General features: G+C 45.9%; 1 protein-coding gene across 7 annotated transcripts; it reads left to right on the top strand.

The window, feature by feature from the left end:
• Positions 1-220: 220 nt before the first annotated feature.
• Positions 221-14,723, top strand: ncoa6 (nuclear receptor coactivator 6). 7 transcript variants are annotated; one of them, XM_078169966.1, is made up of 18 exons: positions 221-345; positions 1,199-1,536; positions 1,944-2,099; positions 2,269-2,376; positions 2,618-2,740; positions 2,850-3,677; positions 3,817-3,948; positions 4,865-6,209; positions 6,322-6,440; positions 6,559-6,662; positions 7,260-7,613; positions 7,711-7,947; positions 8,074-11,134; positions 11,982-12,038; positions 12,155-12,185; positions 12,654-12,695; positions 12,941-13,074; positions 14,336-14,723. In XM_078169966.1, exons 2-18 carry the CDS (start codon positions 1,239-1,241, stop codon positions 14,380-14,382), a joined length of 7,176 nt encoding a protein of 2,391 aa, XP_078026092.1. In that variant the 5' UTR covers positions 221-345; positions 1,199-1,238; the 3' UTR covers positions 14,383-14,723. The 7 variants fall into 7 exon arrangements, with proteins under 7 accessions (XP_078026092.1, XP_078026091.1, XP_078026090.1 ...); XM_078169965.1 differs by having other exon boundaries at positions 2,618-2,746; XM_078169964.1 differs by having other exon boundaries at positions 2,269-2,391.
• The last annotated feature ends 756 nt before the right edge of the window (positions 14,724-15,479 follow it).

Below are 15,479 nucleotides of genomic sequence, written 5' to 3'. Positions count from 1 at the left end.
TCATGATATGATTTAAGGACCCAAAAAAATTTGGATCTAAATGGAAATATTAATAACAGCTTTGATTTTGCAAAGGCGGCATTTTGATGACTGGATTTGTTTGTTAACTACTAAATGTTAATTTTTAATTTTTCAATTTTATAATTTTTACCACAGTATTTCGTTTTACGCCAAAGGAAGTGACGTAACGTTGCGTCTTCCAAGGATTTTATTTGACAGGCAAAACCGGAAACAGTATTTTGTCCTTCCGCTAGCTTGACGTCTTTTTTTGTGGTTCATGTTTTGTTAGCTAATCTGGCTAGCAGATGTCGACTGGTCAAACTTATTTTCAGATGAATATATGCGGTAAGGTTTTTGCTTTTCTCACGCGGAATTTATTGCCGGTGATATTCAACACGTTAAAGCTAACGAACCGGAAAGCTAATAAGTTGTGTTTCGATTAATTTATGAGGAATTAACCGCAATGCTACCCAGCTAACCTAGCTAACGTTTGCTAACTGGAACTGTCGGAGAAGCCAGCAGGAGCCGCCTTGACATTAACATTTATCCTCTTTTATGCTGTTGTGACTGCTTGAAACGTATAAATTTGAATGGTATGTGATGTTCATATCGGCACTAAAATGCACAAAGACGTGGGATAAGGGGAATTTGTTTTCACCCTACTGAGTGTGATACATCGTTACGTTAGCTTACATTTGCGCTAAGGCCCGTGCTCCTGCTGCTGGGCCGATCATGTTAGCCAAGCTGCCCTCCGATTATGGCAATGGATTAATACAGTATAACATGATTTGGCATTAATGTAAATCGCACAGCGTTTCAGATATCCCAACTACTTGTAGTCCACTTTGTAGGTGTTTGACATGTGCGCTGATGTGAGTTTAGCATCACCGGTTGCAGTGATGTCGCTAACGTAGTGGTGTGTTAGCTTTAACGTTACTGTGATAACGTCATCTATTTACTTGACGTGTATTGACAAAAAAAAAAAAAACAACATGTTTTGTTTGACCTTTTCTTACCTGAAGCTATAACTGAAACCTTGCTACCCATCCACCCCAGCATCTAATACACTGTCCAAGTGTTAGTCGCTGCTCCACTGCTGTTTGTATACATTTTATTGTCATCTCTCGCGTGTCTTGTCTGTTACACTTGTGGTGTGGGATGGGTGAGTGATCCGTGTCTCTCTCGTGTGCAATTTCAGCATAAAACGGTTCAAACGCCACTCCTAGTAAGAGGAGAGGATGGCGCATCGACGTACCCCACCTCAGCTGTCCCAGAGGACAGAGTACCTGGAGCATGATAATGATTCCGACAGGGACTCTGGTGTTGGGGAGGATGCAGGGGAGGATGCTGACAGTTGCCATGGAGGCACCGTAACAGAAGAGGAGACAGTCAACAAGCAAGATGGCAGGGGAGAAAACAGCGGGGAGGGGGAAGATTTTACGGTTTTTGTTGCATTTCAAGGGAATATGGAAGATGAGGACTTCACTCACAAACTTGACACTATCCTCAGTGGGATACCAAACATGCTTGATATGGGTTAGTTTAATTTTTAACTTTTATTTATATTGGGGGAAAACAGTACAGGTGTTTTTTTAACTTCACTGTTTGTATGTCAGCATATAATCACAAACCGCCTGTATGTTTGGGAATATGTTAAAAGACTCCAGTCCCCTCTGCTTCATCTCTTGGGTGTAATTAGGTCAATGAGAAATTACACTGTAAAGTCAAAATGTGCACGTGTAGTCAAGAGCTGGATGCTTATTTTAGTTATTTAGTGTTTCATATTTGAAACATGCCACAATTTCTGTGTACTATTGTATATTACAACAGTAGTTTTATTTTTCCATCCTTTCCTTTTCTGTCTCTAACCAGTAGTCTCTAAAAAATTCCATTTTGTATACACTGTAGTTGCAACTTGTATCCATCCATTGTCCAACTTTTAGGCTCTGAGAGGCTACAGCCACAACATGTGGAGCCGTGGAACAGTGTGCGGGTTACCTTCAACATTCCTCGGGATGCTGCAGAGCGACTCAGACTGTTGGCCCAGAACAACCAGCAGCAGCTCAGAGACCTGGGGATCCTCTCTGTGCAGATCGAAGGTAACAGCCTATTCTTTTTACTCCTTCCCACTTCAAAACAGGATGCAAAAGACAGTGTTTTTTTCTTCTTCTTTTTCTTTTAACGTCTGTGGCACTTAAGAATAAATCATACAAACCAGACCACTTGTTGTAAATATTTGTTATAGATGTTCCCTCTCTTGATTTTTAGGGGAAGGGGCCATCAATGTGGCTGTGGGACCAAATAGAGGACAAGAAGTCCGAGTGAATGGACCAATTGGAGCACCTGGCCAGATGAGAATGGAGGTTGGCTTTCCAGGTCAGCCTGGTCCAGGTATTAGTCTAATGACGTGATTACACATGGTTTTTATATATCAACTAGACTGAAGCTTCGCTTGAATATTGGGCGGTAGGTGTTTAGTAGTAGTAGTAGTAGCAGCAGTATTTGTATTTTGTTTGCATTAGTTTGTGATTATTGATCTGTTATTTTTTTATTCGGTGTTTACTCACTTGATAAATATGTCATTAGTCTGTTATTTAATATGCACATATTTGATAAGGAGGAGTAAGGATGCCTAATCCGGCAATGGTTCCCCCGGGGCCTGGCATGGCAGGTCAGGCTATGGTACCAGGCAGCAGTGGACAGATGCACCCTCGTGTTCCAAGACCATCTTCACAGACAGGTTCAGGTCTTTACTTCTTGTACGTCAAATGATGCATGTTGTAATTTTGAGTATCTTTCAACTTGGACAATACAAAAATAAAAAAAACTGCAACATCCATTTCCCACAGATGTGATGGATCCAATGATGCCAGGTATGTCAGTTCAGCAGCAACAGCAACTTCAGCACCAACAGGCTGGTCCCCATGCCTCAGGCCCAATGCCTCCTCAGGCTGCCCATCACATGCAGGCTCTGCAGGGTGGGAGACCACTCAACCCTGCTGCTCTGCAGCAGCTACAACAACAACATCACCAACAGCAACAAGCCCAGCAGCAAGCTCAGCTCTCCCAGCTTGGACCTAGACCTCCATTCAACCCAACGAGCCAGATGGCTGTGCCTCCTGGCTGGAACCAGTTGCCCTCTGGGGTCCTCCAGCCACCAGCGGCACAAGGAGGCCCTGCCTGGAGAAAGCCCCCACCCCAAGCCCAAATGGTTCAACGTCCACCCTCCCTTGCAACAGTTCAGACTCCCAGCCACCCTCCGCCCCCTTACCCATTTGGCAGCCAGCAGGCTGGGCAGGTATTCAGTGCCATGGGTCAGGGACAATTACAGCAACAGCAGCAGACAGGAGTGGGTCAGTTTGCTGCCCCCCAGCCTAAAGGCCCTCAGGCTGGCCCTGGTGGTGTCGCAGGACCGCCCAGACCCCCTCCGCCCCTTCCACCAACTTCTGGTCCGCAGGGCAACCTCACTGCCAAGTCCCCTGGTTCGTCTTCGTCTCCTTTTCAGCAGGGTTCACCAGGGACTCCTCCCATGATGGCTCAGAGACCTACAACACCACAGGGTTTCCCCCAGGGCGTTGGATCACCAGGAAGAGCAGCCCTCAGCCAACAGGGTAACATGCAACAAGGATTCATGGGAATGCCCCAGCATGGACAGCCTGGGGCCCAAGTTCACCCTGGTGGGTTTCTGTCGCTAACCGTGTCTTGTTAGACTTAAAAGTGCACGTCAAAAAAATAGTTTTGCCCCTTGTAATACAGTATGTTATGTTTAAGTACTCTGATGTCGAAAATAACAAAATCAATGAATACTGATTACAGGCATGCCAAAGCGTCCCATGGGCTTTCCGAACCCAAACTTTGTCCAAGGTCAGGTGAGTGCCAGCGCTCCAGGAACCCCTGGTGGAGGAGCCGGTCAGCAGCTACAGAGCAGCCAAGCGATGACTCACACAGGTAAAAGATTAGCTGTTCACGCAATCATAAACATTTTTGGCAAAGATCCCCTTTTACATGTACCGGTGCAAGATATTTACATTTGAAAAATAAACTCTCTTGTTTCATGATATGCTCTTTAACTGATATATACATATATATATATATATATATGTATATACTACTGCATGTCCTCTATGATGTTAACAAACTACAAACTAGGAACTAGTAAAATACATAATTACTGTATTTAGGTTTTTCAAACAGAAAACAGTGTTAAATAACCATGCTTACAACTAATTTAAAAGTTATGGTGATACAGTAATGGCAAAATGAATAGTTGTAGGCCTGAAGTTTGAGATCAGCAAATATTGTCGTCAACAGCACAGAGGATTGGTGATGCTACAGCCAGTAGTTTATAATGGCTGGTCTAGTTAACATTAATGACCTTCATTGAGTTGTCTGTTTACTGGCCATATGAACGACCAAATTTCGGGCCCTTTATCGCAGCTTAATCTAGTATTTTAAAGATGAGCAATGTTTCATTTCACCATAGACTTGTTGAGATTAAGTATCTTAAGACAAACTTCACAGTGATCCTATCATATTGTAAATTATGTTGTCTTCATTTAGAATGTCACTATAATGTTTTAAAACACTACTCATGCTCTTGAGTATTAAAGGAAGTAATTGCACTGGGTAAGCCACCAAGTGCATCAGTTTATTACATATATAAAACTAGTAATATTTAATACTCATCTCATTAAGTTCCAGCTGTGCAGTCGGTTGGTTGTTGACATTTGGGCTTGATGAACTGCTTTGATGTGCCTAATTTGACAGGTCATGTCTCAACATAGTTAGCAGAAGGCATAAGAGCTTAGTGCATGTTGTGATTTCCCTTTTAGTGATTTTTTTTTTCCTCTCTGTTTTACATCAGGAGCTCCACCATCAGCCTCCACACCTAACTCAATGCAGGGTCCACCCCATGCCCAATCCAATGTTATGGGTGTACAAAGTAGCATGGCTGGTCTGCCACCTGGTACAACTGCTGGGCCTAGTATGGGCCAGCAACAACCTGGCCTCCAGACCCAGATGATGGGCCTCCAGCATCAGGCCCAGCCCGTGTCCTCCTCCCCCAGCCAGAAGGTTCAAGGCCAAGGTGGAGGTCAGACTGTCCTCTCAAGGCCCCTCAGTCAAGGGCAGAGAGGAGGGATGACCCCACCCAAGCAAATGATGCCTCAGCAAGGCCAGGGGGTGATGCATGGGCAGGGTCAGATGGTTGGAGGCCAAGGGCATCAGGCCATGCTCCTACAACAACAACAGCAACAGCAGCAACAACAGCAACAACAGAACTCCATGATGGAGCAAATGGTTGCCAACCAGATGCAAGGCAACAAGCAGGCATTTGGAGGCAAGATTCCAGCTGGGGTCATGCCTGGCCAGATGATGCGTGGCCCTGCTCCAAATGTTCAAGGTAACATGGCTCAATTCCAGGGCCAAGTTGGCCCTCAGCAGCTGACTCCACAACAGCAGCAGCAAATGGCTCAACTTCAACAACAGCAGTTACAACAGCAGCAACAGCACCAGCTGCAACAACAGCAGTTACAGCAGCAACAACAACAGCAACACCAGCAGATGAACCAGCAACAGCCCCAGCAGGTTCCAATCGCTGGCAATCCTAATCAAGCCATCGGCATGCATGGGCAACAAATGAGGCTCCCCGCTGGTCATCCTCTTATCCAACAACAGTTGCAACAGCAGCAGTTACAGCAGCAGAAACAACAGCAACAGGCCATGTTGCAGCAGCAGCAGCAACAACAACAACAACAACAACAACAGGCAGCTCAACAACAACAGGCAGCTCAACAACACCCACATCCTTTGGGGGATCCTAATAGTGGCACAGGGGACCTGGGGGTCCAACAGATGGTCCCTGATATGCAGGCACAGCAGCAAGGCATGATGGGAGGCCCTCAGCACATGCAGATGGGAAATGGCCACTTTGCAGGTCATGGCATGAACTTTAACTCACAGTTCCCAGGTCAGATGCAGATGGGGGGACCCTGTGTACAGCCAGGGGGCTTTCCCGTCAGCAAGGATGTAACACTGACTAGCCCACTGCTGGTCAACCTGCTGCAGAGTGATATCTCAGCCAGCCAGTTTGGGCCTGGAGGAAAACAGGGAGCAGGCGGGGCCAATCAAGCCAAACCCAAAAAGAAGAAACCTGCACGAAAGAAGAAGCCCAAAGAGGGAGATGGACAACAGCAAGTAGAGGGACTTGGGTAATAATTTGTCTTTCTTACAGGTTTGTTTTTGCCATGGTGGACAGTTGAATTAAGTTATATCACTGTTACAAAAATATATTGATACAGCCTCATCTATTTTTTTTCACAGTGGTCTTGATGTGACTGCTGGCATGGAGGATTCTGAACTGCCAAATCTGGGTGGTGAACAGAGTTTGGGCTTAGACAACTCAAGCCAGAAACTCCCAGATTTTGCCAACAGGCCTGCAGGTAAATTATTTAGAAAGAGCTAGTTCTTAAGTTCTGGCAACATTACAGTATGCTTAATTTTTCAACATTTATACTGTGCACTAATTTGTGCACGTATGCTTTTCTGCATTTTACCTAGGCTTTCCTGGCCAACCTGGAGACCAGAGAGTGTTGCAGCAGGTACCCATGCAGTTTATGCAGCAACAACAACAACAACAACAACAGCAGCAGCAGCAACAACAGGTGAGAATGAATAAGGGGGCGCTGCTCATCTGGTGACATGTCACTTGACATGCTGTTGTTTCGTGCTATGATCTATTTAAGTGCTGGAAGTTGTTATTTACATGATAATGCCTGAACGCAACACAGGCTCCGCTCCAACTGAGTGTGTGTACAGTGCCGTGCTGTGCGAGCAGCGTGTTTGTCTGTGCATAACAGCAGTCTTTTGATGGTCATTTACATACTGTCCATAACAGTAACTGTCAGGTAACAAACTCCGCTGGGCTTGGGTTGGGTTTGGTCAGGTGTGTGTGTGTGTGTGTGTGTGTGGGTGTGGGTGTGGGTGTAAAGAAGAAAAGCGACTAGAAGCAGTGCGTCTGATGATTGACAATCGAGCCCACTGTCTTGCTCTACTAGCACAAGGTTAATCTCTTTTGAGTATAGGATGAATGTTATGTAGGCGTCCATTGGCAGGTCTGTTGCATAATGTATCTTTTTGATGATTGCTGGAGGGTGGTCTTGTAGATGTGTTTAATGTTCTTCTGCCGATTGTTCAAAGCATGTTGATGCAAGACAAATTACCATGTGAGCAGACAATAACATTTTATCTCATCTCAACAGCAGCAGCAACAACAGCAACAACAAATGCAGCACATGCAACAGCAGCAGATACAACAACAACAACAACAACAACAACAACAAATGCAGCAGCAGCAGCAGATACAACAACAAATGCAACAGCAACAAATGCAACAGCAACAGCAGCAACAATTACAACAACAACAACAGCAGCAGCAGCAGCAACAGCAGATGCAGCAACAGCAGCAGATGCAACAGATGCAGATGCAGGGTCTCCAGAATGCTCCAGGGCAGCAGGGGATGACAGGGCCGCAAACACCAGGTCAAGGCCAGCCTCAGATGCACCCGCATCAGCTGCAGCAGCAGCAAACTCAACAGCCACACCTGCAACAGCAGGTATTGTTTTTATCAAGTACCTCAGTGTTTGGTATCAACACAGTGGTTAATGGTTTATGTATGCATAATTAATGGTGATGTCCACTTTGCATTTTAGCAACAACAGCAGATGATGATGATGCTGAAGATACAGCAGGAGCAGGCAAAGAATCGCATGTCCATACCTCCAGGAGGGCAGCTTCCTCCTCGGGGCATGGGCAATCCGCCCGAGGTGCAGAGGCTTCCAGTGTCACAACAAGGCAACGTGCCTGTAATGATCAGCCTTCAGGGGCATGGAGGGGTACCGCCGTCACCTGACAAAGCCAGAGGGATGCCCCTGATGGTGAACCCACAGGTAAGGGGCCATGTGCTGCAGCATGTGTAAACATGAAATTGACAGTTGTATCTCTTGATTTGAATTTTATTTGTGAGTGCACTTCTTTTTTTTCTGGGGAGTAAACTCTTCATGTTTATATTCTAGCTTGCAGGTGCTGCACGAAGAATGTCCCATCCTGATGTAGGGCAGGGCCCTCAAGGCACTGGATCTGAGGAGGCCTCTGCCGGGGCCCACTTGAAGCAGGACAGACCTGGTGGCCCAGAAACTGGGGTGCAGCCTGGTAATGGGACCCAACAGATGATGGCTAACCAGGGCACCAACACTCATATGATGAAGCAAGGTCCTGGTCCATCACCAATGCCCCAACACACCGGAGCCAGCCCCCAGCAACAGTTACCTAGTCAGCCTCAGCAAGGAGGCCCCATGTCTGGCCTTCATTTCCCCAATGTCCCCACAACCTCACAGAGCTCCAGGCCCAAAACCCCCAACAGAGCTAGCCCCAGGCCGTACCACCATCCCCTCACCCCAACTAATCGTCCACCCAGTACTGAGCCCTCCGAAATCAACCTCTCACCCGAGAGGCTAAATGCCTCCATTGCAGGGCTGTTTCCTCCTAAAATCAACATTCCTTTACCTCCCAGGCAGCCTAACCTAAACAGGGGATTTGATCAGCAAGGTCTTAACCCAACAACTCTGAAAGCCATTGGGCAGGCCCCTCCTAGCTTAACTTTACCAGGCAACAACAACAATGGCAGTGTGGGTGGAAGTAACACTAACAACAGTCAACAGCCTTTCCCTACAGGAGCAGGAGGAGCAGGCGCTAAACAAGACAAGCAGCCTGGAGGGCAGGGTAAGAGGGCAAGTCCTAGCAATAGTCGGAGGTCAAGTCCAGCCTCTAGCCGCAAGTCAGCCACCCCAAGTCCAGGGAGACAAAAAGGGACAAAGATGGCCATCAGCTGCCCTCCCCCCCAGCAGCAATTGGTCAACCCTCAAGGGCAAACCATGATGCTAAGCCCCACATCAGTACCGCCAAGTCCAGTATCTATTCCTTCACAAGTAAATGTGGGCATGGAGACACAGCAGACCCAGTGCCCCTTCCACGGGATGCAAGGTAACCCTGCTGAGGGAGTCAGGGAAAGTCAGGGAATAATGACAGCAGAGCAGCGACAGATGCCTCAGCCTCAACCCCAACCACAGCCATTGAGGGAGTTATCAGCTCCCAGAATGGCAAGTCCTCGTTTCCCTGTGCCTCAGCAGCCCAAACCTGAATTGGAATTGCAGGCCGGCACAGTTGATAGGCACCCAGCACACACAACAGCTATGCAGGACTCCGAGGCCTCGCCTTCTCTCAGGGCAGCTCCAACCTCCCTCAACCAGTTACTGGATAACTCGGGTATCCCTAACATGCCTCATCGGCCCATACAGAGTAATACTGGTAGGGATGTCATGGGAAAGGACAGCCCCAAGTCTGCTTTGGAGCCAGAGAGAGCACTCCACAGTAATCCCCAGAGTACAGACATGTCTGCTGCTGTTGCTACCACTGCCACTGTAAATGAATCGGAAGCTAAACCCAAACCTGCTGTCCTAATCCCTACCAGCAGTTCTAATTTGCAGCCTGTGTCAATTTCCAGCTCGCACCCTAGCACTAACTTGACCTCCAATATTATCCCCAACCTTAGCCAGAATCCTGTCGTCAGTCCTGACAAATCCCGTGTCAGTCCCAGTCCGAATGTAAACCCAACACCTTCCCTCTGCCCCACTCTCAGTACTAACACTAATGCCACCACAAGTGTAAGCCCCAACCAAGTCACTTCCAGTCAAAGCAGTCCTGTTTCAGTTGTTAGTACCAGTTCTAACTCCAGCTCTGCTCTAAACCCTGCCACCTCTTCCCTAAAACCAAGCCCCAGTCCTAAACCTGTGACAAGTGTTCACTCAGTTATACAGATCCCTGCCTCTTCTAGCACAATTTCCCCCAACCAGATCACTGTATTTGTCACCTCTAACCCCATCACCTCTGCCCCTACTCCTCAGGCACCCACATCTATGGTATCCACCATGGTGGCTGTCCCTAACAAGAACATTAGACCTCAGGACATCCGGCAGCAGGCCCCAGTCCCCCGACCTCCTCAGTTTCTCACCACCCCTGTATTTATCAACCCAATTTTCCAGGTCCCAGGTGCATCTGTGACTCCCAATACCACTATGGTATCACAGTCAGTCACCATGGTTGGGCCTATACAAGTGTCCACTACAAACATCCAACTTTCTCCTGCCCCAAGCTCCACCCAGTCCTCAGGGACTAACATGACCAGTGCTCAGCCTGTCAGAAGTGCTGTTGGACAGATCCAGCTTGCCACTAGCGTGTCCTCATCAGTCCCAGTTGGAACTCCCCCAGCTCCTCAGCAAATTAACCCAGGGGCTCCCAAAACAGAAAATCTAGGTGAGACCAGTTCTGCTCAGAAACCTAGTCCCCCAGTCCAGCAGCCATCTCCCCATCCAAGCCCTGCAACATCATCTCCCTTTCAGCCACCCCTAGCTTCACCTCCTCTCTGCTCTAGCCCTGGAGCCGCTAACACCATTCGAAAGAGTCCCATGTCTCCATCTCCCACTGCCCAAGTGAAAAGTAAATCCGCACAGCCTGCTGCAGTTGTTTCTGGTCCAACTGATTCCCAGCAGAGTCCTGCAGAAAGGCCTACGCAGGGGCCCACTGGGGCTGTGCCTCAACAGGTCTTTCATCCTCCTGCTAATCCTGCCATTCAGATTGACGCACTAGCTCCCCATACTACTACTGCTACTGCTGCTTCAAACAACATCACTTCACCTGCTGCCTCCTCTCCAATCCCAGTCCCTGGCCAAGTGGCTGTTCCTACTCAGATTGTTACTCAGGCTCCAGTGCCTGCACCAGTTGCAGTCTCTAGCCAGGCCCAGGCTGTAACCTCTCAATCTCCTGTTGTCACTGTAGTTGGTGCTACCACTGGTGTCTCCTCTGCTACTTTGCCCTCTACGGTTGCTCCTATACAAAGTCCTGTACCGTCCATTGTTTCAATTGTTGCTGGATCTGGATCTGCTCTGGAGGTTACCCCAACCACATCCTCTCCTGTTGCTAACCCCAACGGAGTTCCACAAGTTCAGTCGGACCCCCCGGCTACAGAGAACCCCATGCCACCAACTGCTGCATCTGCTGAAACCACTCAGACCACCCCAGGTAAACGCCTATCAAGCCTTATTGATTAACCTATCAAGTAAACAGAATAATGACCATATTAAAGCCATGATCCTTGGTCTGTTCAAGCAAGTATCAGGCAACGTGAAGTTTAAATCTTTCCTTGGTTTATATATTTACATAGAACATTTGGTATTCCTGATATTTCTTGTTTAAAAAGGAAAAAAAACATTGCTAACTGGTGGTGATAATAGAGGACTGACAGTTGCACAAGCCTTCTGCATCACACCTTATATACAATAATATAACCACCATCTGTGTGGTTTTAGTTTAGCAATCAGTGACTACGTTTACATGCACAAAATATTACATTCTTGTCCTTACTCCAAAAAAAGTCAATATTACTACTAAGCTGTTTACCATGGGAACACCACCTTCCTCTTTCATTCCTTCAACCACCACGTCTTGAAAAGGTCGGTTTTGCGGTAGTTGCGCACATCCAAAAACTTGTTGGGGTCCAAAAAAGTAGGCATGTCTCTCCTTCTGACCAGAAATGTGAGCTTTTCTTTTGAGAATGCATCTTTACCAGAGCCTTGCAAACTTATGGTTAGTTTGTTTTTGTACAAAACACAAGAGGCCGTGTGTCACAAACTGCAGTAAAAACCCCAGTTGAGATGCACCGTTCCAGTGCACTCTTCACATGTCCAAAGAACGCTCTTAAATCCACGTCTTTATCAGAAAATGCTTCATTCCAAAAAAAAAAAAAAGGCCTTATTCGGACTGTGCTGTGCATTTAAACGTAGTCAGTGATACATATTCCTAACTATAACTAAAATTTGTTGCACATATTCAAATGCGAGTGTTGAACTATATAATCCTTTGTCCCTAGCACCTATTCAACAAGAAGTCCCACAGTCCCAGGAACCTGCTGCCAGTGAGAAGACAGGTAAGTGTGGTCATTTTTGTTTTAAGAAGTTAAAAATACTTGTGTTTCAAAGAACAATTCCATATGCCACTTGGAACTAGGTGGCACAGAAATAACTTATTTCCTGTCCCGTTCAGGTGAAGAGGTCTCGACAGGTTCCGAGCAAGGGTAAGACTCCTTATAACATTTGTGTTCTTTCGACAGCTGTATTGTTGATTAGCTGGGTGATGCTTTGTGTGCTGGGGTCTCTTAAGGTGTCCCTTACTATTGATCTCTGAAAAGTTGGCCTAGTCTTAAGACCTGCACTCTGGAAGGAGAAATGCTTAGATATTTCTAACTCTACTGAAACTCAGGGAATTCATTTGGTTGGCCAAGGAGGTATATGGCGAAAACAATGAGCCACGTGGCCTCAGCACTTGGTATGTATGATTGGCATGCAACAATATAAATATACTAATGCATGTCAGAAGTTTAAACAAAGAAGAGCCTATCACCAAGCAAATTTGCACCACTCCACTGACCCTTATAGCCACATTTTTTTCTCTCCTGGGGTTTGTAATTATATGATGGGGAAGTGAAGCCATGTTTGTTCAGCACAGTTTATAGTTTACCGCTGTTTTTCCACTTCTATCACAGATGGGCAAAGAAAAGAAAGACGCCCATCAACTTAGTCCCAAGGTATGTATTTTAATGTTTGCACTGCAAAGACACAAGCAGTGATCATGTCGACGTAGTGGATGCTGTCGGGATGAAGACGGACAGTATCTGTGGTAGACGAGGAAAAACAGCAAGAGTCCAGCGTGGTATTATATCCTTCTCTGAGTAGAGCAGAGTTAACTCATGCCCTTGCGTCTTTAGTAACACATCTTTTGTGTCGTCCTTCCCTCCTTGCTGTTTGTTGTTTTTCTATCTGGTCCTCTCAGGGCGGCTGTGGAGAAGCCCAAGGGACCGAGCAGACGCAGCTCCCGGGCAGAGAAGGAGGTGGAGGAGGAGCCAGTAGCAGACAGCGGCATTAGGAAGAGATCAGCAAGGCCTGGAACCAGTGCTGCTGTGAAAGGTAACTTAAAAACATACGCAGCTTTAAAGGTCCAGTGTGTAAGATTTAATAGGATATCTTGGCAGAAATTGAACACAATATAATGTTTTTTAGTGTTAAATCAACTTACAATAAGATTTGAGCCATTTAAATCTACTTAGGGAGCAGGTCCTTTTCCACTGAGTCCACCGTATTATTCTGCCATGTTTCTACAGTAGCCCAGATCGGACAAACGGTACATTGACTGTAGATAGGGCCACTCACGTTTTCGTGTCAGCCACCGTATTTGGCAGCACCTCTGTGACAAAAGTGTTGTTGAAACATTAATTAGTGTTACACTGGTTTATATCACCAGTCCATTTGTTTTGGAGAGGTAGAGACCGCTACAGATAACTTGGCTCCCGATAAAAACCTACACGCCAAGTGCTGGAGACAGTGTGGGTTTCAGGAGGCCAGTCACTGGCATGTGTTCTGGGAGTGTCCAGTGATCAGACCTTTCTGGACAGAACTTCATAAAGCAATTACAAAGATACTCAACGCTGATCTTCCTTTGCAATTTTCTACATTATATTTAGGATGTATGGATTTTAAGGCAAAGCGTTCTGACATATGTTTGGTATTTAGATATCTGCTTGCAAAAAAGCCCTCACAAAGCGCTGGTTGCTTCCTGAACCCCCCACATTAGAGGAGTGGATAGATATATTTTAAATTATTTTTATGATATGGAAAAGATTACTTTTTCTTGTACGTAAGACCCTTACGACCTGATTTCGTGGAGGTACAAAAGACTATTGTAGTTTATTTTATGTTTTGCTTTGTAAACTACTGTCAAAAAACAACAACATCAGAACATCTGGATCTTAAGTTGTCAGAGCACAACAAAAGGTGAGCAAACATTAGTAGGCGCTGGGCTAATGGCCTGTCAGCAGCGTGCCAAACAGCATCGGAGAAACACTGATTTGTAATATGAAACTGCTTTATTCAGTGATTTTGCTGCCAAGTCCCCAGCTCTGTTTGTTTTTGAGAGAAAGAGACCAGTGCAGATAATTTGGCCCACTGTAAAAAACCTCAACAATTGACACTTAAGGAATCTTGAGCGGGAGTTTTCTTTATGCACACTGGAGAAGTTTCAGCTGGTTGCAGTCTGCAGTCTTCCTCACTAGATGCGACTTACTCCTATGAATCTTACACACTGCTTCTTTATAAGACAGAACATCAATCACTGTGCCTATCATGTCAATACTACCTTATTCCTCATACACTTCTACACTCCTTTTAACAGAAACTGGAGCCAGCCCCACCCAGGCCAAACGAAGGAAGTCTAAATAGGCACAGCTGCAGTTGTGGCAACCTGTGAACTGTACTGTAAATGTTTTTGTTTCCCGCTGTGAATCAATTGATACCGGTTTCTCTGTCCCAGACTATGACTTTTCAGTGGAGGAAGAAACCATGTACAGATTGTTTTAAAAAGAATCATGCTATTGTTTTGTCCATGCTATTATGTGAGATTGTAGTTAGAATGTGTGCAATACAGTATGTGTTTGTGTGAATGTGCTTTTTATATTAAATGCTGGATTAATCATGTGAAGACTGATAATGGAGCTTGTCACGATTGTATAATTATGTTGTAAAACTGAATTAAATTTTCTACTGCTTTTTGTTCTGTGAAACAGTGTAACATGATTCCAGTTTTGTCCCAAGGTTGTTGATCAGTCTCAGCTTGCTAGTTCAGATCTTTTGAAGTGGGGTTGTATGAGTAACTTATCCATCGTAAAACAGAAGTTAAATCGGTCAGCAACATAGCGTTTGTTAAGCCACCTAAAAAGAGTCACACTTAAAACAATCAAGTTTAAAGTGTACACTATATTGAGGGTATTTTCACTGCTTTACATTGCTATCGGAAAGTGATTTCCACAAGGTACTGAAGCTATTACATCACTCTCTTTATAACCACTTGAGGAAAAACTGATTTTACATCTCTGAACACAGGAGCTGTTGGTCTACCGCTGCCTCCATCTGTTATTTTGTTCTTGTCATTGTGCGACATTGGCTTTTAAAGGGGTTAGTTTGTATTTTCCAAAGTCACACAATAAAACTGACCCACCAGCTGATTGAGGCAGCAGTAGACCAGCAGCCCCCCGGTGTTCAGCGAGACAAAATTACTGTTGTTGTCAGTGGAGTCTGGTAGCTTCGATGAGAGCATAGATAGGGAACTGAAGCTGGCGTCCCCTGTTGGAACGGGTTGTCTGACGGAAAGCTAAAGCTAAAGACACCGATCAACCAAAACATTAAAACCACGAACATTTGTAACATTGATTATTTTGTTACAGTGCAATGTTCTTTCGAGGAATCTTGGCTCCTGCCGTTCATGCCGGTGCCACTTGACATGCTACACCCACCCAAACGACATGACAGACCAATACACC

Source organism: Epinephelus lanceolatus, chromosome 8 (assembly GCF_041903045.1).
Source record: "Epinephelus lanceolatus isolate andai-2023 chromosome 8, ASM4190304v1, whole genome shotgun sequence".
NCBI classification, from domain to species: Eukaryota; Metazoa; Chordata; class Actinopteri; order Perciformes; family Serranidae; genus Epinephelus; species Epinephelus lanceolatus.
The sequence above is the reverse complement of the archived record's forward strand: the minus strand, read 5'-3'. Positions and strand labels throughout refer to the sequence as shown.